General features: G+C 46.1%; 1 protein-coding gene across 2 annotated transcripts in view; it reads right to left on the bottom strand.

Moving 5' to 3' along the window:
• slc25a26 (solute carrier family 25 member 26) overlaps positions 1–18,879 on the bottom strand; it is an 80,582-nt gene extending 61,703 nt beyond the window's left edge. For both annotated transcript variants that reach the window (XM_014133413.2, XM_014133414.2), the window contains exons 1-5: positions 18,658–18,879; positions 16,477–16,633; positions 12,146–12,264; positions 3,010–3,114; positions 2,860–2,907 (exon numbers count right to left, since the gene is read on the bottom strand). In XM_014133413.2, coding sequence (XP_013988888.1) covers positions 2,860–2,907; positions 3,010–3,114; positions 12,146–12,264; positions 16,477–16,633; positions 18,658–18,690 — 462 coding nt within the window. In that variant the 5' untranslated portion in view covers positions 18,691–18,879. The remainder of the gene's footprint in view (positions 1–2,859; positions 2,908–3,009; positions 3,115–12,145; positions 12,265–16,476; positions 16,634–18,657) is intronic.
• Positions 18,880–21,541: the final 2,662 nt, after the last annotated feature.

Here is a 21,541-nt window from a genome sequence, read left to right as displayed (position 1 = left end):
GTGGTGAACAGGAACAGTATTCTGAACAGGTGGCGAGGCGAGAGAACGTACCATAAACCACCCAAACCAGGAACATGCCAAAGTACATTAACAAAAAACCTAAGCAAGGCCTTAATTAAATGTTAAGCATTTACATAATACTAATGGTGGTGATTTACTGGGATTTATAATGATTGAAATGGACAACAAATGCAACTAACAGCTTAGTGCATAGGAATCCAAACTAATTATTCCCCAGAACCTGTATTTGGATTTAAGTACTTTCTTTTGGCACAGACAAAGCGAAATCACTTTGCTTGCATTTATGCATTTCTCATTTAGGCATAGGGCCCTCAAATTCAACTTTGGACCTTGAAGCCAGTTCCACTGCATTTTTTCATTGTTCCCCTCTAATCAGGGACTGATTTAGACCTGGGACACAAGGTGTGTGCAATTAATTATCAGGTAGAAAAGAAAACCAACAGGCTCCGGACCTCATAGGGTAAGAGTTGAGGACCCCTGGCCTTGGGTATTTCCTACTGTCTGAAACTTAAATCCTACCTCAGCTTGACAAAGAGCAAGTATTTCATTTAGAAAAGGATAGATCTGAAGATATAAATCCATGAAGAGATTGATGTGCTACCTAACATTATCATGTCGGCTGTGAATTAGTCCTCCACCACTCCCTACTGCTCATACCCCTCGTCCTGGCCACAGCCACACTCCCTACTGCTCATACCCCTCGTCCTGGCCACAGCCACACTCCCTACTGCTCATACCCTTCGTCCTGGCCACAGCCACACTCCCTACTGCTCATACCCCTCGTCCTGGCCACAGCCACACTCCCTACTGCTCATACCTCTCGTCCTGGCCACAGCCACACTCCCTACTGCTCATACCTCTCGTCCTGGCCACAGCCACACTCCCTACTGCTCATACCTCTCGTCCTGGCCACAGCCACACTCCCTACTGCTCATACCTCTCGTCCTGGCCACAGCCACACTCCCTACTGCTCATACCCTCTCATCCTGGCCACAGCCACACTCCCTACTGCTCATACCCCTCGTCCTGGCCACAGCCACACTCCCTACTGCTCATACCTCTCGTCCTGGCCACAGCCACACTCCCTACTGCTCATACCCCTCGTCCTGGCCACAGCCACACTCCCTACTGCTCATACCCCTCGTCCTGGCCACAGCCACACTCCCTACTGCTCATACCTCTCGTCCTGGCCACAGCCACACTCCCTACGGCCTCCTGCCCTTCGTCCTGGCCACAGCCACACTCCCTACTGCTCATACCCCTCGTCCTGGCCACAGCCACACTCCCTACTGCTCATACCTCTCGTCCTGGCCACAGCCACACTCCCTACTGCTCATACCTCTCGTCCTGGCCACAGCCACACTCCCTACTGCTCATACCCCTCATCCTGGCCACAGCCACACTCCCTACTGCTCATACCCCTCATCCTGGCCACAGCCACACTCCCTCCGGCCTCCTGCCCCTCGTCCTGGCCACAGCCACACTCCCTCCGGCCTCCTGCCCCTCGTCCTGGCCACAGCCACACTCCCTCCGGCCTCCTGCCCCTCGTCCTGGCCACAGCCACACTCCCTCCGGCCTCCTGCCCCTCGTCCTGGCCACAGCCACACTCCCTCCGGCCTCCTGCCCCTCATCCTGGCCACAGCCACACTCCCTCCGGCCTCCTGCAGTCACCTGAGAGATCTCTGCCATCACAAATCACTTCTGAAGGATCCTTAATGAATATACACCACGGAGAGGACCTCAATTAGGTGACCGTACTGGGGGAGCGCTGCTCAGGATAAACAAAGTTATCTTGACAGGGTCGCCGAGCAGGATGAGATAGCGGATAGCTGGATGAGAAAATGAATTACCATCCTGCCACACGTCAAAGCCAATCACGAGGAGGATCCTGCGCACTCCTCTGCCCCTCTCCCCTCCGTTTCATCTGGCCCTTAGTATGCACACAGGCCGGGTGCCAGCCTCCAAATGTATTCATTTATTCACAGCCCCTTGGAGAAATCACAGAGCCTTGTTGTCCTTTTTTTCCTCACTGTCCAGATGGAATTTGCGTGAATAACATCGGTTTAGTGAAGCAGAAAATAAGTACAGGCTAGCACAGCGGTAGGGGACAGTACCCAAAAAAGCAAGGGGAGAACAACTGTCACCCTCACATACTATTTTTCTTCCCCACTCTTGTGGTTTCTCTCTCATTCTAATGAAAATTAGAAAGAAGAAAAAAGCCTGTGGGGTGCAGCGTTCCTGAATCCATCCCACATGACCATGATCTGCAGGTTCAATTAACCAGCAGATAATGAATCAAAGAGTGGGAGCAGAGTAGGCGCTCTACTACAAAGGTGAGCCGTCATCAAGAGGACTGGTTCAATGCTCAATCTCTTCTTTTTTACTCCCTGTTTTGTTTTGCATTTATAACATCTCTAATTACTTTAATTAATCAAGATATTCCATTAGAGGGAACCGGTCTCGGTTAAGTAATTGTGCAAAATGAAACAGAAAAAAAAGCCAATAGTTGAGTGATTCCATCCACTCCCCTCTCTGCCCAGCGGGATTTAGAAGGCTTTCAGAGGAATAATGGGAGAAAATACAACCGTCTTTCACACAGTTATCATGAATGAATCAATTCTGAATAGTCTCAGTCTACAAGTACACTACCTGACATGTTACCGTGGTACAGGCTGCCCACACACACACATACACACACATTTGAGGGACAAAAAACTACCAAGAGTCCATGAAGCTGCCAATGATGTTTGATAGAGGCTAATGCAATGAGAAAGCTTTGATGTACTTTTGGCAGAGTCAGTGTAGAAGGTAGGTGTGTGTGTGGGATACCAGGCCTACCTCTCGGAGTACCGTACTCTTGTAGCCCCTGTACAAGCCTCTGACACCCTGCACAAGACAAGATAGGTGTTAGGGAACACACACCACACACACACAGTCTGGATACACACACAAATATTGTAGTATTGATGGGTCATGGTGTCGGCCTACCTCCTCTCTGAGAGTGGCCAGCAGCACCTGGTAGGTGTTGGAGGACAGCGAGGCCTGAGTCCTCTGTTTCACCACCTCAGTAGGCACCCTGATTAGACATGCCACCTAAGGGAGGAACACAGGACATTACAACACCCAGAACAGATCACACACACCACACACACACACACACACACACACACACACGCTGACAAGTGTGACTACAGACCCGTAGCACTCACGCCCGTAGCCATGAAGTGCTTTGAAAGGCTGGTAATGGCTCACATTAACACCATTATCCCAGAAACCCTAGACCCACTCCAATTTGCATACCGTTCAAACAGATCCACAGATGATGCAATCTCTATTGCACTCCACACTGCCCTTTCCCACCTGGACAAAAGGAACATCTACGTGAGAATGCTATTCATTGACTATAGCTATTCATTGACTATGCCCTCAAAGCTCATCACAAAGCTAAGGACCCTGGGACTAAACACCTCCCTCTTCAACTGGATCCTGGACTTCCTGACGGGCCGACCCCAGTTGGTAAGTGTAGGTAACAACACATCCGCCAAACTGATCCTCAACACGGGGGCCCCTCAGGGGTGCGTGCTCAGTCCCTTCCTGTACTACCTGTTCACCCACGACTGCATGGCCAGGCACAACTCCAACACCATCATTAAGTTTGCCGATGACACAACAGTGGTAGGCCTGATCATCGACAACGACGAGACAGCCTATAAGGAGGAAGTCAGAGACCTGGCCGGGTGGTGCCAGGACAACAACCTCTCCCTCAACGTAATCAAGACTAAGGAGATGATTGTGGACTACAGGAAAAGGAGGACCGAGCACACCCCCATTCTCATCGACGGGGCTGTTGTGGAGCAGGTTGAGAGCTTCAGGTTCCTTGGTGTCCACATCAACAACAAACTAGAATGGTCCAAACAAACCAAGCCAGTCGTGAAGAGGGCATAACAAAACCTATTTCCCCTCAGGAGACTGAAAAGATTTGGCATGGGTCCTCAGATCCTCAAAAGGTTCTACAGCTGCACCATCGAAAGCATCCTGACTGGTTGCATCACTGCCTGGTATGGCAACTGCTCGGCCTCCGACCGCAAGGCACTACAGAGGGTAGTGCGTACGGCCCAGTATATCACTGGGGCTAAGCTGCCTGCCATCCAGGACCTCCATACCAGGCGGTGTCAGAGGAAAGCCCTAAAAATTGTCAAAGACCCCAGCCACCCCAGTCATAGACTGTTCTCTCTGCTACCGCATGGCAAGCGGTACCGGAGCGCCAAACCTAGGACCAAAAGGCTTCTCAACAGCTTTTACCCCCAAGCTATAAGATTCCTGAACAGGTAATCAAATGGCTTCCCAGACTATTTGCATTGTGTGCCCTCCCAACCGCCAACCCCTCTTTTACACTGCCGCAACTCTCTGTTTATCATCTATGCATAGTCACTTTAACTATACATTCAGGTACATATTACCTCAATTAGCCCGACTAACCGGTGCCCCCGCACATTGGCTCTGTACCGGTACCACCTGTATATAGCCACGCTACTATTATTTTCACTGTTTTTAATTTCTATTTCTTTACTTATCTATTGTTTACCTAAAACCAATTTTTTTTTAACCTGCACTGTCGGCGCACGTGACAAATTAAACTTTGATTTGTGTAAAGAACATTAAAACTCAAGTGAGGCAACAGATGAAGGCAACAGATGAAAAATAGTTGCTATCTATTATCCTGTACTGTATGTAGTCTGTTTGCTTTAGATAAAGAGAAAACTGTAAGCTGCCAGACGCCACAGGTGCCAAGCAGGAAATGACCTAGCAATTATACTGCGAGTAGACTACCTGGTCTTTGTGTTAGTGTAGGCCTAGTGCTTCTGTAAGCTAATTTATGCCCCAGCACTGGCCTGTGTGACTGAAAATTCAAACCTTAATCACATTGACACCTGAGCAGCAGGTAAAAAGGTCACCGTCACCGCCTCATTGCCCCTCTGTGTCCTACTCTGCAAAACACACATAGCCCTCCGCCCCACCATCCTTCCTACCTCACACATACAAACTCCTAAAGAGCACCCATGTCAACAGAAATATGGAGTGCAAACAATTCCTCAAGATAATTCATATTTATGACTGCTGCCTCCTGCTCCCTTAAAGCTAGGCTGCTCCGCTTGATTTCCATTCATGCTGCAGCGGAGCGGAAATACCAGGGAGCACCAGTAACGGGAGGCAATCTCCCAGACCGAGGGAGGTGAGGAGCCCCCGCACCGCACCAGACTCCCTCCGGCACGAGATGGCTATCGTTACTGTTGCAGCGGCAATCTCACTCTGCAAAGGGGAGAATGACACCAAGGTGACAGTGGCACCATGGTAATTACTGGTATGCTGGTTTGGCCATCCTCAGCTCTCAGCCCGGTCAGCCCCCTCTGGTCTAGGGCAGGGTCTAGCCAGGATTCAGCCCAGCTGCTAGGACATCTCTCTATATTTCCCTCTTTCACCCCCACTGTACCCCTCTGCCAGAGCAGGTCATTACATGTAATGTATGTATTAACTGCACATGGGGGATGGAGAGTAGAGAGAGGGTGACCACTGGTGATTGAGAGATGGAGAATTCAGTTTGTCTGGGAACAGCCAGTAATTTTACAGTTCAAGTGGAATGAATAGAGAGTGACCAGTAGCTGACAACTTGTCTCAGATGATTTTCAAGGTCACCCAAGTACAGGAGACCAGCATGTGTTGAAGGTGGGTATCATATCACTCCAACAGGTCCTGCAGTACTGACTGTTTCCACTTCATCTGAGGATAGAATGACATGGCTTCTGACTTCGAAATGTTCTGTCAAACAAGAAACAAACCAACAAACCCTTGCTCCAGAACCCACATGGCAAAGGTGTCTAATTGTGAGCGTAACCTTTCTCTACAGTATTCAAAGGACCGTTTTCTCCCTCCAAAGCATGGTGCCAGAGTGCCCCCCAGTGGTGAGACAGAGCACTAGCTGCCGTCTGTCTGCTATACAACCTGACAGGATCCATTTCTAAGATCTAATTTACTCTTCCTTTGGCTGAGTTAACATTTATCATACATTGTATATCATGTTTCCCCACCTAATTCGCCAAAGGATCAGAATGATGCTGCTAAGTGGAAAGAAAAGTGGCTATGACAAGTAATTGCTGACAATTGTATCATGTAGTGGTGGAGGGCGCTCTTTCACATCAGCTCACGGCAGGCTGCGGAATGAGACAGAGATTATACCAAATAAATTAGGGACATTGTTTATTTGGAAGTAATTGAGGACTGCTATGGGGAGAGTGAGTGTACATCCTCTGAACAGATCATTTCAGAGGAGGGTTTTAGGAGCATGTGTATGAAAGCACTATCTGAGATCAGACCCATGAGTGATGGGCAGGGTGGAGGCAGATTTAGGTGTACCCCACTGGGTTGTCTGGGACTGGGTTGTTATCTCACGTTTAGAAGGAGGGGTGTGGGCGTGACAGACGTGCCCCCCCCCCATCCCACAGACTGGCCTGGTAGGCTAAATGTATGATAAATCCACTGCCAGCGTCTTTTACATTCCCTACGCAATTCATCTTTATTTACAAGCAATTTGGAGTGTGTGGCGTTAATTAGAGGTAGCGTGTGATCTGAGCCTGTGTTTCCTCCGGCTTGCCTCCCTGCCTGGCTGCTGCTGTAAATCCTAATGACGACGGCTTTCAAATTCCACGACGCCACCAAACAACAACCGACGAGCCCACACTCAATCACTGGGGAAACGCTGTGGAAGGAACAGGGGAAATTAACGAAGGCTCACCGCAACAATCAGCATGCAGGCAAATCAATCCAGGGCTTGAGTCGTTTCCTTCCTTCATCCCTCCCTCCCTCATTCCCTCCAACCGGCTCATGGCTAGTTAATCCCCTGCCTACAATCCTGCTCCTGTGGCCAGTCTGGATGACAGACAAAGAGAGCCACAGGTAGAAGAACAAAGGGCTTAGAGACAATAGGCAAGGCTCCAGACAGAAGATAAGACAACTGATTCATTTGTCATTCAAAGTTTTTGGCAATGGCACTTTTAAAAGAACCCTCTGTCTCACTAACATAGAAAGAACTGGCATTAAAGCAACAGGGTGGAATCCACACATATGGAGCAGCCTCAGGCGTGAGCAGAGAGAGACAGGCTCAATGTGATGTAGGATGAAATAACTCAAACAGATGGAAGAACTCAACATTTTGCAGCCCTGGGGATCTTGCAGTAAACACAGACCAACACAGTGACCCATTTGACCAGTGAAAGACGTAGTTCAGCAGTTCATAGAGGGCAGCTAATCTTTTTCCACAATCTCACTTTAGCCAAACACACATTTCAGTCTAACTTTCATAAGACAATCAATGGCAATCCACACACACTGTCTGTCTCCACTGAAGTTATTTCAGAATCAGGAAGAAAACCAAAAGAACGTTCCGGGCCATCCCTGATCACCTCAGCCGCCCAGCAGTATTTCCCACAGGAAGTCAGCATTGTATCAGAACATCCATTCAGACATCTCCTCCGGGTAGTAATAACTGCATAAACATCAGCTATGTCTCTTCCTCTGAAATCCTGCTAATCTGTTTTTTTTAACCTATGAGGAAGCTCCTGGGAGCAGTCCTGCAGAAACACCTCAATGACAGACGGCACTGGGCAATTTCTACACATGACGACCAACAGACACAGGCTGGATAGTCATATTAGATATGGCTGAGCCAATCTCCCACTGACACCGTGCATTTTCATCAAACATCCAATTTGGAGCACAACTCAATTTGAGGCGGGGTGAGGAGGGAGAGATGAGGATGATGCACACCCAATAAATCACATACTGCCGTCTCTTCAGGGAGCCCATGCATGGATTATTCCAGGCTGTGCCAAGTTAAGTAGCTGCCAGTCGCCACCCCGTCCCGCCCCCCTTGTCATGTCACACACTCCGTTTCCCAGTACATCCTCCAAGAGACAAGCTTTATAAATGCAAGAAAGCTGCTCCCTCCGCTTGACAAATGAGCTTTCAGGGACTGTGTCGGGCGAATGGGAATGAAGATAAATGTGATATAATAGTTGGATAACCACCTGCTAGCCCCTGACAGACACCATCAGTTCCACCATTCTTTATGGGAGGGACAGTCACTAAAACAATGGAGCTGAGGCTTATCTCCTATTCTCTCTTTCCTTCCTCCTCCTCCTCTCTGTCTTTGGTTGTTTCTTTATTTGTTTCCTCTTCTCTTTCTGTTAGAAAGGTTGCAAAAAGTAGACAATAGAGAGTTGTCGTCTGCAACAAACCTTGGAGAACGAGGTCACCCACGATTCCCCTATGATGATGAAATACGTGAACTAAAGAAAAATCTTCTGTGGTAAATCGTGATTGTCCCTGACAAAACTTGAATCCTGATTGTGTGCCTCTAGTCCAGAATGTTCCAACCTGCACACAGGTGGCATAACACAACTAAATGGAGTCCCCTGAGTTTTGACTAGGACCAAATCACACCTCATTCTGGCGTTTGTGAGGCCATACCTGCAGCCAGCTGCTGACAGAGAATCATCAAGAGAGGGAGGGAGAGAAAGAGAGAGAGAGAGCAAAAGAGCAAAGCAGAGACAGTGAAAGAGAGAGAGAGAATGGAAGAATCTAACTGGCATATGTGCTCTGCGCCAGCCTGACAACAGACAGAAGTAAAGGAAGGTTAAGGTAATGTGGAGAAGGGGGGGAACATAATGGGATTCTGATGTTTTCATTTGGTGGTGACAAGGTGGGCCTGATCTGTATTCACACAAAGCAAGTTAAGAGAAGTGCAGGAGATGAGCAAAGATGGGGCCTGATGACCTGTGTGTGTGTGTGTGTGTGTGTGTGTGTGTGTGTGTGTGTGTGTGTGTGTGTGTGTGTGTGTGTGTGTGTGTGTGTGTGTGTGTGTGTGTGTGTGTGTGTGTGTGAGACAGAGCCTCTGGCAAACCTCTCCTGAAGCTCAACTTCTCATCATGTTGGGTACAAGAACAGAAGTTAAAGACGAAAATAGGAATTTGAGGCAGCCATAGATCTAAAAGACATGATAAATACAAAGATTCATATATACCCTCTGTCATAGGGCACAGGGTGACCTGTCAGATTGGATGATTGCAGTAGAGAGTTGCCCTGCTAGAGGCGTCCACATCCCTGAGGACTTGTCATGGACCAACACCACCACTCTTGTTAAGAGGGCGCAACAGCGTCTCTACTTCCTAAGGCAGCTGAAGAAATTAGGCAGGCCAACCCTTTTCGAAATACTATTGCTGCACCATCGAGAGCGTCCTGACTGGTTGCATCAAGGCCTGGTACGGGTATTGCTCCGACCACGGCCGCAAGGGACCATGCTCCCACCCATCCAGGATATCTACTCAAAGCTGTTCTCTCCCTTAGTGTTGGGCAGACGGTATCAGAGCATGAGGTCTGATAGAAACGGTCTCTGAGCCTGTTGGTATCTACAAGCCATCAGACTGCTGAACACTTGAACTGGACTGACCACCTGCTCTGATTCTCCGCACCCTAACACACATGCACACATGCCCACATATACATTCATGCTACACACACATCACAACTGCTGCTACCAGACTTTAAACTTTAAACTGAAACTTGGAGGTGGAGACAGGACTCTAAGACAGAGGCTGAGGGCTTTAACTCAGGGATATACAGTGTATTTAATTATCTCCTTAATGATGACTGCACAGGTCACAAAGATTACCAACTCAGTTCTAACTCAACCTCTATCTAGGGCAGAGACAAGGGCACTTTGAAAAAGTTACTTTAAGTCTAAGGCAAATTCAATTTTTTTGTTTAGAATTTTGTAATTGATACAATGATTATCTAGGGATCTGAGATACACTACAAGACCAAAAGTATGTGGTCTTGTAGTGTAATATGGAGTTGGTCCCCCCTTTGCTGTTATAACAGCCTCCACTTTTCTAGGAAGGCTTTCCACTAGATGTTGGAACATTGCTGCAGGGACTTGCTTCCATTCAGCCACAAGAGCATTAGTGAGGTCGGGCGCTGATGTTGGGCAATTAGGTTGGCTCACAGTTGGCGTTCCAATTCATCCCAAAGGTGTTAGATTGGGTTGAGGTTGGGGCTCTGTGCAGGCCATTCAAGTTCTTCCACATTGACCTCGACAAACCATTTCTGTATGGACCTTGCTTTGTGGTGGGGGCATTGTAATACTGAAACAGGAAAGGGCCTTCCTCAAACAGTTGCCACAAACTTGGAAGCACAGTTATTGTATACTGTAGCGTTAAGATTTACTCTCATGGAACTAAGGGGCCTAGCCCGAACCATGAAAAACAGCCCCAGACATTATTCCACCTCCACCAAACTTTACAGTTGGCACTATGCATTCGAGCAGGTAGTGTTCTCCTGGCATCCGCCAAACTCAGATTCGTCCGTTGGACTGCCAGATGGTGAAGTGTGATTCATCACTCCAGAGAATGCGTTTCCACTGCTCCAGAGTCCAATGGCGGCGAGCTTTACACCACTCCAGCCAAAGCTTGGCATTACGCATGGTGATCTTAGGCTTGTGTGCAGCTGCTCGGCCACGGAAACACATTTCATAAAGCTCATGACGAACAGTTATTGTGCTGACATTGCTTCCAGAGGCAGTTTGGAACCCGGTAGTGAGTGTTGCAACCGAAGACAGACATTTTTTGCAGCACTTGGCCTTCACGTTCTGTGAGCTTGTGTAGCCTACCACTTCGCGGCTGAGCCATTGTTGCTCCTAGACATTTTCACTTCACAATAACAACACTTACAGTTTCCGGGGCAGTTCTAGCAGGGCAAACATTTGTCGAACTGACTTGTTGTAAAGGTGGCATCCTATGACGGTGCCACGATGAAAGTTACTGATCTCTTCAGTAAGGCCATTCTACTGCCAATGTTTGTCTATGGAGATTTTTTTTTATTTAACCTTTATTTAACTAGGCAAGTCAGTTAAGAACAAATTCTTATTTACAATGATGCCTACCCTGGATGACGCTGGGCCAATTGTGCGCCGCCCTATGGGACTCCCAATCACATCCGGATGTGATACAGCCTGGATTTGAACCAGAGACTGTAATGATGCCTCTTGCACTGAGATACAGTGCCTTAAACCGCTACGCCACTAGGGAGCCCATAAATTAGATTAGAATGCAGGGCTGTGTGCTCCATGTTATACACCTGTCAGCAACGGGTGTGGCTGAAATAGCCCAATCCACTCATTTGAAGTATATATAGTGTAATTCAAATAAAAAACATGTCATTTCCATGTGTATTCAACTCCAAATATGCATCATAGGTAGAAGACAGAATGACATTTGGAAACAGTTGCGTAATCTGGAAGATGTTTTTTGCTTGTCGGTGTCTCTCTGGGCTGCCCTGGGTTAGGTCTTTATGAGTAAGCCGGGAGATTACTCCCTTTGAATCACGTAACACGTACTCAGAATGCAGCGGGGCACCACCCCTGCTCTGCTCCACGGCTTCCCCTTTTGAAGTGCTCAAATCCCCAGTAGCGGGTTACGGGTTAAAAGCAGCACTGACCTCACCGCTGACTGAACAAAAATACAACAGAAAATGTTTACAATGTTTCACAATACAATTGGAAGAGGCATTTCATAAACATGTAAAACTTTAAATGACATCTATCCAAAAGCCATGAATACTAAGAACCAGTACTAGTGGAGGTGGTGGAGATGGAGATGGTGGCAGGAGAAGACAGGAGAAACCCCTCCTCCCATGCCAACGTGAACAGCCAGCCCCAAAGGGACGGATTCCTTGGCAGTGAGCGATTAGGACTGGATCAACAGAGGAAATTGTGCCGCTCCTCACCGCTTTAAAGCCCAAATCCCCAGACAAAATTGAGGGAGTCTGGGGCCTCGCGTGGAAAACAGCTAAGTCAATAGCCAATAATGAGCTCTTATTTACCCAGCTGGTGGCGAAATGCTAAGACGCCCAAGGACCCCAAGGACCCAGCTGGGCCCGAGGCCGACAGCCAAAACCACATTCTAACCCAGCGCATATTTGTCTGTGAAATTTTCAGGCAATTATGTAAACAAGCATGCTGCATTTGGACTGTGATGCATGCAAGAGAAAGAAAGAAAGTGGATGGCAGACATACTACTTCTCCCAGGGATGCACCAAGCATGTGAGTGACAGGTGCCATGTGTGGGGCTGAGAGGGCTCCGTGGGCTCCGAGCATGGACTTGGTGCTTTCATAAGTGACGAAGAACGCAGCAGCTGAAACCAAGCAGAACCGTCACAGTTTAGGGACCATTAGTCAACCTGCATACAGCAATTAATAACACTGGGTAGAGTGAGAAAATGTGAGGGGTTGGAAGGAGGGTAGAGATAGAGGGTTGGAGGGAGTGGAGAAGAAGGGTGAGTAGGGGTGAGAGAGAGAGAGGGTGGGTAGAGTGAGAGAGAGGGTGGGTAGAGAGAGAGAAAGAGTGACACACCGTTACAACTCTGTATATAGACATAATATGACATTTGAAATGACTTTATTATTTTGGAACTTCTGTGAGTGAAATGTTTACTGTTCATTTTTATTGTTTATTTCACTTTTGTTTATTATCTACTTACAATGCCAACATGTTTCCCATGCCAATAAAGCCCTTGAATTGAATTGGGAGAGTGAGTGTGAGTGTCAGCGTGAGCGAGAGAGAGAAAGAGAAAGACAGACACGCCTGGTGCCCAAATTGATGACGTACAGCACCAGCGTGAAAGTGAGCGTGCGCATGAGAGAGAGGGGGGAAGGCGAGAGAGAAAGAGTGGGGAGACAGAGAGAGAGAGGCTATACAGACACGTCTGGTGCTCAAATTGATGAAGTACAGTATCAGTCAAAAGTTTGGACAAACCTACTTTTTATTTTATTATTTCACCATTATTTAACCAGGTAGGCAAGTTGAGAACAAGTTCTCATTTACAACTGCGACCTGGCCAAGATAAAGCAAAGCAGTTCAACACATACAACAACACAGAGTTACACATGGAGTAAAACAAACATAGTCAATAATACAGTAGAAAAATAAGTCTATATACAAAGTGAGCAAATGAGGTGAGATAAGGGAGGAGAACTGGAAGGAGAGGCGGCCGAAGGAGGAATTGGCTTCGGGGGTGACCAGTGAGATATACCTGCTGGAGCGCGTGCTACGGGTGGGTGCTGCTATGGTGACCAGTGAGCTGAGATAAGGGGGGACTTTACCTAGCAGGGTCTTGTAGATGACCTGGAGCAAGTGGGTTTGGCGACAAGTATGAAGCGAGGGCCAGCCAACGAGAGTGTACAGGTCGCAGTGGTGGGTAGTATATGTGGCTTTGATGACAAAACAGATGGCACTGTGATAGACTGCATCCAATTTATTGAGCAGGGTATTGGAGGCTATTTTGTAAATGACATCGCCGAAGTCGAGGATTGGTAGGATGGTCAGTTTTATGAGGCTATGTTTGGCAGCATGAGTGAAGGATGCTTTGTTGCGAAATAGGAAGCCAATTCTAGATTTAACTTTGGATTGGAGATGTTTGATGTGAGTCTGGAAGGAGAGTTTACAGTCTAACCAGACACCTAGGTATTTGTAGTTGTCCACATATTCTAAGTCAGAACCGTCCAGAGTAGTGATACTGGATGGGCGGGCAGGTGCGGGCAGCGATCGGTTGAAGTGCATGCATTTAGTTTTACTTGTATTTAAGAGCAGTTGGAGGCCACGGAAGGAGAGTTGTATGGCATTGAAACTCGTCTGGAGGGCTGTTAACACAGTGTCCAAAGAAGGGTCAGAAGTATACAGAATGGTGTCGTCTGCATAGAGGTGGATCAGAGAATCACCAGCAGCAAGAGCGACATCATTGATGTATTCAGAGAAAAGAGTCGGCGCAAGAATTGAACCCTGTGGCACCCCCATAGAGATTGCCAGAGGCCCGGACAACAGGCCCTCCGATTTGACACACTGAACTCTATCAGAGAAGTAGTTGGTGAACCAGGCGAGGCAATCATTTGAGAAACCAAGGCTGTTGAGTCTGCCGATGAGGATGTGGTGATTGACGGAGTAGAAAGCCTTGGCCAGGTCAATGGATACGGCTGCACAGTATTGTTTCTTTTCGATGGCGGTTAAGATATCGTTTAGGACCTTGAGCATGGCTGAGATGCACCCATGACAAGCTCTGAAACCAGATTGCATAGTGGAGAAGGTACGGTGGGATTCGAAATGGTCGGTAATCTGTTAACTTGGCTTTCGAAGACCTTAGAAAGGCAGGGTAGGATAGATATAGGTCTGTAGCAGTTTGCGTCAAGAGTGTCCCCCCCTTTAAAGAGGGGGATGACCGCAGCTGCTTTCCAATCTTTGGGAACCTCAGACGACACGAAAGAGAGGTTGAACAGGCTAGTAATAGGGGTTGCAACAATGTCGGCAGATAATTTTAGAAAGAAAGGGTCCAGATTGTCTAGCCCGGCTGATTTGTAGGGGTCCTGATTTTGCAGCTCTTTCAGAACATCAGCTGACTGGATATGGGAGAAGGAGAAATGGGGAAGGCTTGGGCGAGTTACTGTAGGGGGTGCAGTGCTGTTGACCGGGGTTGGGGTAGCCAGGTGGAAAGCATGGCCAGCCGTAGAAAAATGCAATGCTTACTCATTAAAGTGTACTTTTTATTTTTTAAATATTTTCTAGATTGTAGAATAATAGTGAAGACATCAAAACTATGAAATATCACACATGGAATCATGTAGTAACCAAAAAAGTGTTAAACAAATCAAACTTTTTTTTTTAATTTGAGCTTCTTCAAAGTAGCCACCCTTTGCCTTGATGACAGCTTGGCACACTCTTGGCATTCTCTCAACTAGCTTCATGAGGTAGTACCTGGAATGCATTTCAATTAACAGGTGTGCCTTGATAAAAGTTAATTTGTGGAAATTCTTTCCTTCTTAATGCGTTTGAGCCAATTAGTTGTGTTGTGACAAGGTAGGGGTGGTACACAGAAGATAGCCCTATTTGGTAAAAGACCAAGTCCATATTATGGTAATAATAGCTCAAATAGGCAAAGAGAAATGACAGTCCATCATTACTTTAAGATATGAAGGTCAATCAATACGGAACATTTCAAAAACATTCTAAGTTTCAAGTGCAGTCGCAAAAACCATCAAGCGCTATGAAGAAACTGGCTCTCATGAGAACCGCCACAGGAATGGAAGACCCAGAGTTACCTTGGCTGCAGTGGATACGTTCATTAGAGTTACCAGCCTCAGAAATTGCAGCCCAAATAAATGCTTCACAGAGTTCAAGTACAGACACATCTCAACATCAACTGTTCAGAGGAGACTGTGTGAATCAGGCCTTCATGGTCAAATTGTTGAAAAGAAACCACTACTAAAGGACATCAATAAGAAGAAGAGACTTACTTGGGCCAAACACCAGCAATGGACATTAGACCGGTGGAAATCTGTCCTTTGGTCTGGAGTCCAAATTGGAAATGTTTGGTTCCAACCGCCGTGTCTTTGTGAGACGCAGAGTAGGTGAACGGATGATCTCTGCATGTGTGGTTCCCACGGTGAAGCATGGAGGAGGTGTGATGGTGCTTTGCTGGTGACACTGTCTGTGATTTATTTAGAATTCAAGGCACACTTAACCAGCATGGCTACCACAGCATTCAGCAGCGATACACCATCCAATCTGGTTTGCGCTTAGTGGGACTATCATTTGTTTTTCAACAGAACAATGACCCAACACACTTCCAGGCTGTGTAAGGGCTATTTGACCAAGAAGGAGAGTGATAGAGTGCTGCATCAGATGACCTGGCCTCCACAATCACCCGACCTCAACCCAATTGAGATGGTTCGGGATAAGTAGGACTCCAGAGTGAAGGAAAAGCAGCCAACAAATGCTCAGCATATGTGGGAACTCCTTCAATACTGTTGGAAAAGTATTCCTCATGAAGTTGGTTGAGAGAATGCCAAGAGTGTGCAAAGTTGTCATCAAGGCAAAGGGTGGCTAAATGTTGACTTGTGTAACGTTTTTGGTTACTACATGATTCCATACGTGTTATTTCATAGTTTTCATATCTTCACTATTGTTCTACTATGTAGAATGTAGAAAAACCCTTGAATGAGTAGGTGTGTCCAAACTTTTGACTGGTACTGTACGTCATCAATTTTGGCACCAGAGGTGTCCGTGTAGCCTTTCCCATCTCATTAATAAGCTTGTGAGCTGCTCTCATTTTATTATTCAAATTATTTAATCAATCAACAGTTGTGGGCAAACATAGGCTGGTCGTACAAGGAAAAGGCTAACAATAATAAAATGTTTGTTTCATGTATTTACTTAATTATTGAAGCGGTTCTTTGAATAAACATGAATAAACTAGCCAATCAGATGCTCTCCATGTGTAAGCTTTATTATGGTGTGTCAACAGGTAGTCTTTCTGTGGGGTCTTAGTGGTGACAGAGACTAATAATAAGTGACTCACCATTGGGGAAAGAGCCGATGGCAGCAGATGGAACCCCTGCATAGATGCCCCGGAAACCCCCAGCCTTGGTGAAGCCCTGCTGGCTCTGCAGTCTGGTCTTAATGGTGTCCAGGGGGAAGAGGGTAAGGTCCACGCACATCCCAGCACAGCCCCCCGCCTAGCATGTAGCGAACAAACACAGTCATCTTCAGGCAACTCATAAACACTGCATAGTCCCCTGCCTAGCAGAGAGAGATGACACACAGAGACAAACACTCATCCGGGAAACTCAACTCACATTCATACAAAAATCAAAATACACGCACACACACCTACACCTACCTACCTCTGAGTGACTTAAGAGATATTCTGACAGCATAGTGATAAGGTATTCAACAAAGAGCCATTGTTTTTGCTCCCACACTGAGCCATCACCATAACAAACATGTCCTTGAACAGTTGGATACGTTACTGTCTTTCCCTACTTTTATCCCATTTGGAAATAATTAGGAATGAGACCATTCTGAATGTTTTCCATGATGCTGGTACTAACTCAAATAATTATGGATGAGCAATAGGCTCACCATGACATTATATTTGGGTACTGCCCAACCCCTTTGGCCCAGTGCAACATTTACACCTGTAAAGGAAGTGATTTTGTGGACCACAGTCCCGTGATGAGTTCCATTCCTGACCTGGAAATTTGCATTAGTTTCCCAGGCAAATACCAAGACTTTAGCTCAGCGGGCTTGCATAGTCCTGCAGTCTGCAGACGACCCAGAGTCTAACCCAGATGGTCATACAATGCACACATTTAGGAATAAGATCATAAGGCACTTTATATTAAGTTGCTCTTATAACTGTGTATTAGCATGGTAATTACTCAGTATACGGCATTGTGTCAATATTTACATTTACGTCATTTAGCAGACGCTCTTATCCAGAGCGACTTACAAATTGGTGCACATTCACCTTATGATATCCAGTGGAACAACCACTTTACAATAGTACATCTATATATATTTATTTTTTCGGGGGGGATGGTAGAAGGATTACTTAATCCTTTCCCAGGTATTCCTTAAAGAGGTGGGGTTTCAGGTGTCTCCGGAAGCTGGTGATTGACTTCGCTGTCCTGGCGTCGTGAGGGAGCTTGTTCCACCATTGGGGTGCCAGAGCAGCGAACAGTTTTGACTGGGCTGAGCGGGAACTGTGCTTCCTCAGAGGTAGGGAGGCCAGCAGGCCAGAGGTGGATGAACGCAGTGCCCTTGTTTGGGTGTAGGGATTGATCAGAGCCTGAAGGTACGGAGAAGTGACTCAACCAATATGTTGTTACATAGCCTAGTATTTGCTTTGTAATACCATAGTAGTTAATGGAGTGAAGTGGCTGTTGAATGTCTTCGTCATTTTCCCTTCTGAAATAGGTGCACACATTTGAACCTTTATTTAACTAGGCAAGTCAGTTTAGAACATATTCTTATTTACAATGATGGCCTACCCCAGCCAACCCCTAACGATGCTGGGCCAATTGTGCACCGCCCTATGGGACTCCCAATCACGGCCGGTGGTGATACAGCCTGATATGAACCATGGTCTGTAGGGATGCCTCTAGCACTGAGATGCAGTGCCTTAGGCCGTGGCGCCACTCGGGAGCCCTTAAACTTTGGTGCAAAGGAAATAAGGCTCTAAAAGTTTTGCAATGTTGACTATGAGAATGGGTGAGACAGATCATAAGGTCTCTATCAAACTGTGCTGAGTTTACCCTTCTGCTTTCCTTCAAACTCACCCATGATAACCACTGACAATCTTTACCATAATATAGCAAGCACAGTAAGCACACTTGCAGAATGACACACAACACTGCATAAAATAACACACTTGAAAAGGTCAAGTGGTGTTGTAGCTGAGAATTTTCAGCTAACTAATGGTGGTGCCAATGCTTCCTAATCCATTCCTGACCTTCCAAATGAGGGTGACAGTTCATTGTGAGCCAAACCTTTGATATCAGCGGTGCTGAAGACTAGTGACAGGTAGCAAGCAACATTATCGTGGGCACTTGTTTAGGCAATAATGCAAAATCGTTTTGGCTAGTAAATTAGTCGAAATACAGACAAATTGCTTGCTTGCAAGTTAGCTTAATTATTATTGCAAGCAAAATAAGACGAGCAGTGTGGTATTACATGATGGAGGAAATGAAGACATTACCACTAGCGAAGCAGTGAATTCTCTTTTTTGCATGTTAGCTGTTCAAAGTCTTCTTTCTATTGTCAGCTTTCACGTCGCCGTTCTGAGTATGAATTACCACTATGGGGTATGTTTGACACTTCACTGCGGTCAACATTTGCTTATCAAGGACGCTGCCATCTTTGTTTAATGTATTTCCGCGTGACGTCCATGAGTAACGTGCGGATCACCAGAAATCTCTTCTTCGGTGGGTTTATTGGCGGCTGGCATCCAACGTCATGGTGCATTACCGCCACCTACTGTACTGGAGTGTGGCCCAGAGACACGGAGAAACTACTGTAAATCCTATATGCCAGCCCCATTTCTCTTAAAAAATATAACAAAATATATGACTGTATCTAATGATGTTCTACTCAGTATGCTCTTTAAATTCAATACATGTATCCCCTTCTCCCTCATACTGGATCCAGTGGAGGCTGCTGATGGGAGAATGACTCATAATAATGAGGGCCTGTTTACATGCTAAATCTATTGCAGTGATTTGTAATTTTGTATGAGCTGATTTGCCAAATTCGGAGACAACCCAGTGGGCACAACGTCTAGTTTTTATTTACGTTTGTTTGAGTTGTCAACTAATGCGAATCCAATGTGAAATCAACAAAACATTTCAACCTGTCATTGGATTTAATTTAAAAGTTGGGTGAAAAAAATACAAAATTCACTTACATTGATTACTTTTTGCAAATTCAATCAGTTTCCCACGTTAAATCAATGTGATCACATATAATCTTTTGGTTGAAATTACAACTTTGCTTCAACAAGTTTTTAACCAGTGGGAAGGCTGACCATTCAAAATATTGAGTCTCTGATAACCTTACTTTGAGACATGAAAGGCATGTTTAATGAGATTAGGGGTAAGCTTCAGAATGAAGAATAAAATGATTTTGTGAATATAGTTTAATTGTGTTGTCTGTGGCCTAATCCTTTTTTCTCTCTCTCTCTCTCGCTCTCTCTCTCTCTCGCTCTCTCGCTCTCTCTCTCGCTCTCTCTCTCTCTCTCTCGCTCTCTCTCTCTCTCTCTCTCTCTCTCTCTCTCTCTCTCTCTCGCTCTCTCTCTCTCTCTCTCGCTCTCTCTCTCTCTCTCTCTCTCTCAATTCAATTCAAAGGGCTTTATTGGCATGGGAAACAAATGTTTACATTGCCAAAGCAAATGAAATAGCAAATCAATAAAAGTGAATTAAACAATCAAGAATGAACAGGAAACATTACACCCACAAGTGTCAAAGAAATAGACACATTTCAAATGTCATATTATGGCTACGTACAGTGTTATTAAAAAAAATGTATTTAACCTTTATTTAACTAGGCAAGTCAGTTAACAAATTCTTATTTACAATGACAGCTAAACAATACCCCGGCTAAACCATAACCTGGACGACGCCCTACGGGACCCAATCACAGCCGGTTGTGAGATGTAGTGCCTTAGACCGCTGCGCCACTCAGGAGTTATAACGATGTGCAAATAGTTCAAGTACAAAAGGGAATATAAATAAACATAAATATGGGTTGTATTTACAATGGTGTTTGTTCTTCATTCTCTCGCACACACACACACACACACACACACACACACACACACACACACACACACACACACACACACACACACACACACACACACACACACACACACACACACACACACACACACACACACACACACACACACTCCCTTGTCCTGTGACATTACAAAGATGTAGGGCATTTATTGCGGTCTTGTGCCCTGTTCTCTCCTGCCATGGCATTCTGCTGTGCTGTGTCCATGTCGGTGTTCAGGTGAGTGTGTTCCTTTGGCACGCTAGCTTGGTTATTTATGGGCTCCTGTCACCCAGGCAGCACCTCGTATTAGGTGGGGGCAGGAGAAGGGCTACAACCCTTTACTCATTTTGGCCCCAATGATGTCTGGGCCCAACACGCTCGGTTTGAAGCTCCATGCCTAACATCCATCTTGTTGAAGTGTCGCTCAGACTGATCCCATTGGGTGAGAGCTCTAGCTGTGGCAGGAATAGACTTCTACCTCTACTGCTCGGATCTGTAATAGGACGGAGGACAGAAGCCATTTTGCCTTCAGAACAGCCTCAATTTGTCATGGCATGGACGCCACAAGGTGTAAAATGTGTTCCACAGGGATGCTGGCCCATGTTGACTCCAATGCTTCCCACAGTTGTGTCAAGTTGTCTGGATGGCACTTAAATATATTGTCTTGCCCATTCACCTTCTGAATGGCACACATACGCAATTCATGTCTCAATTGTCTTAAGGCTTAAAAATAATTATTTAACCTGTCTCCTCCCCTTCATCTACACTGGTTGAAGTGGATTTAACAAGTGACATCAATAAGGCATCATAGCTTTCACCAGGATTCACCTGGTCAGTCTATGCCATGGAAAGAGCAGGTGTTCTTAATGTTTGGCACACTCAGTGTAGATTCAACAGATAGTTTACTGCCCTTTTAGGCCTACTAAAAATCAGTCAGCAACATCACTCGCCAGTCTCTGAAATGCAACCCCCAGGACCCAAATAAACAGAGGGGGTGACCCAGAAATATTTGGAGAGACGTCCAGGCAGAAATGACTGAGAGCGGCCGGCCTCAACTGGTGTGACCTGGGAAAACTTCCCACGAAATGAGTGAGGAGGAGGACATCATTTCCTTTTCAGACGCCTTAAAACTCTCTTATTTAAATATTTAATATTGATAAATAATAGTTTCAGTTGTTTTGGGAGGAAAGTTATTATTCATATGTATATGTGTCACGTCCTGGCCAGTATAAGGTTAATTGGTATTGTAGTTTGGTCAGGACGTGGCAGAGGGTATTCGTTTCATGTGGTTCGGGGTGGTGTGTTTG

This window comes from Salmo salar, chromosome ssa12 (assembly GCF_905237065.1).
Source record: "Salmo salar chromosome ssa12, Ssal_v3.1, whole genome shotgun sequence".
Taxonomy (NCBI): domain Eukaryota; kingdom Metazoa; phylum Chordata; class Actinopteri; order Salmoniformes; family Salmonidae; genus Salmo; species Salmo salar.
The sequence above is the reverse complement of the archived record's forward strand: the minus strand, read 5'-3'. Positions and strand labels throughout refer to the sequence as shown.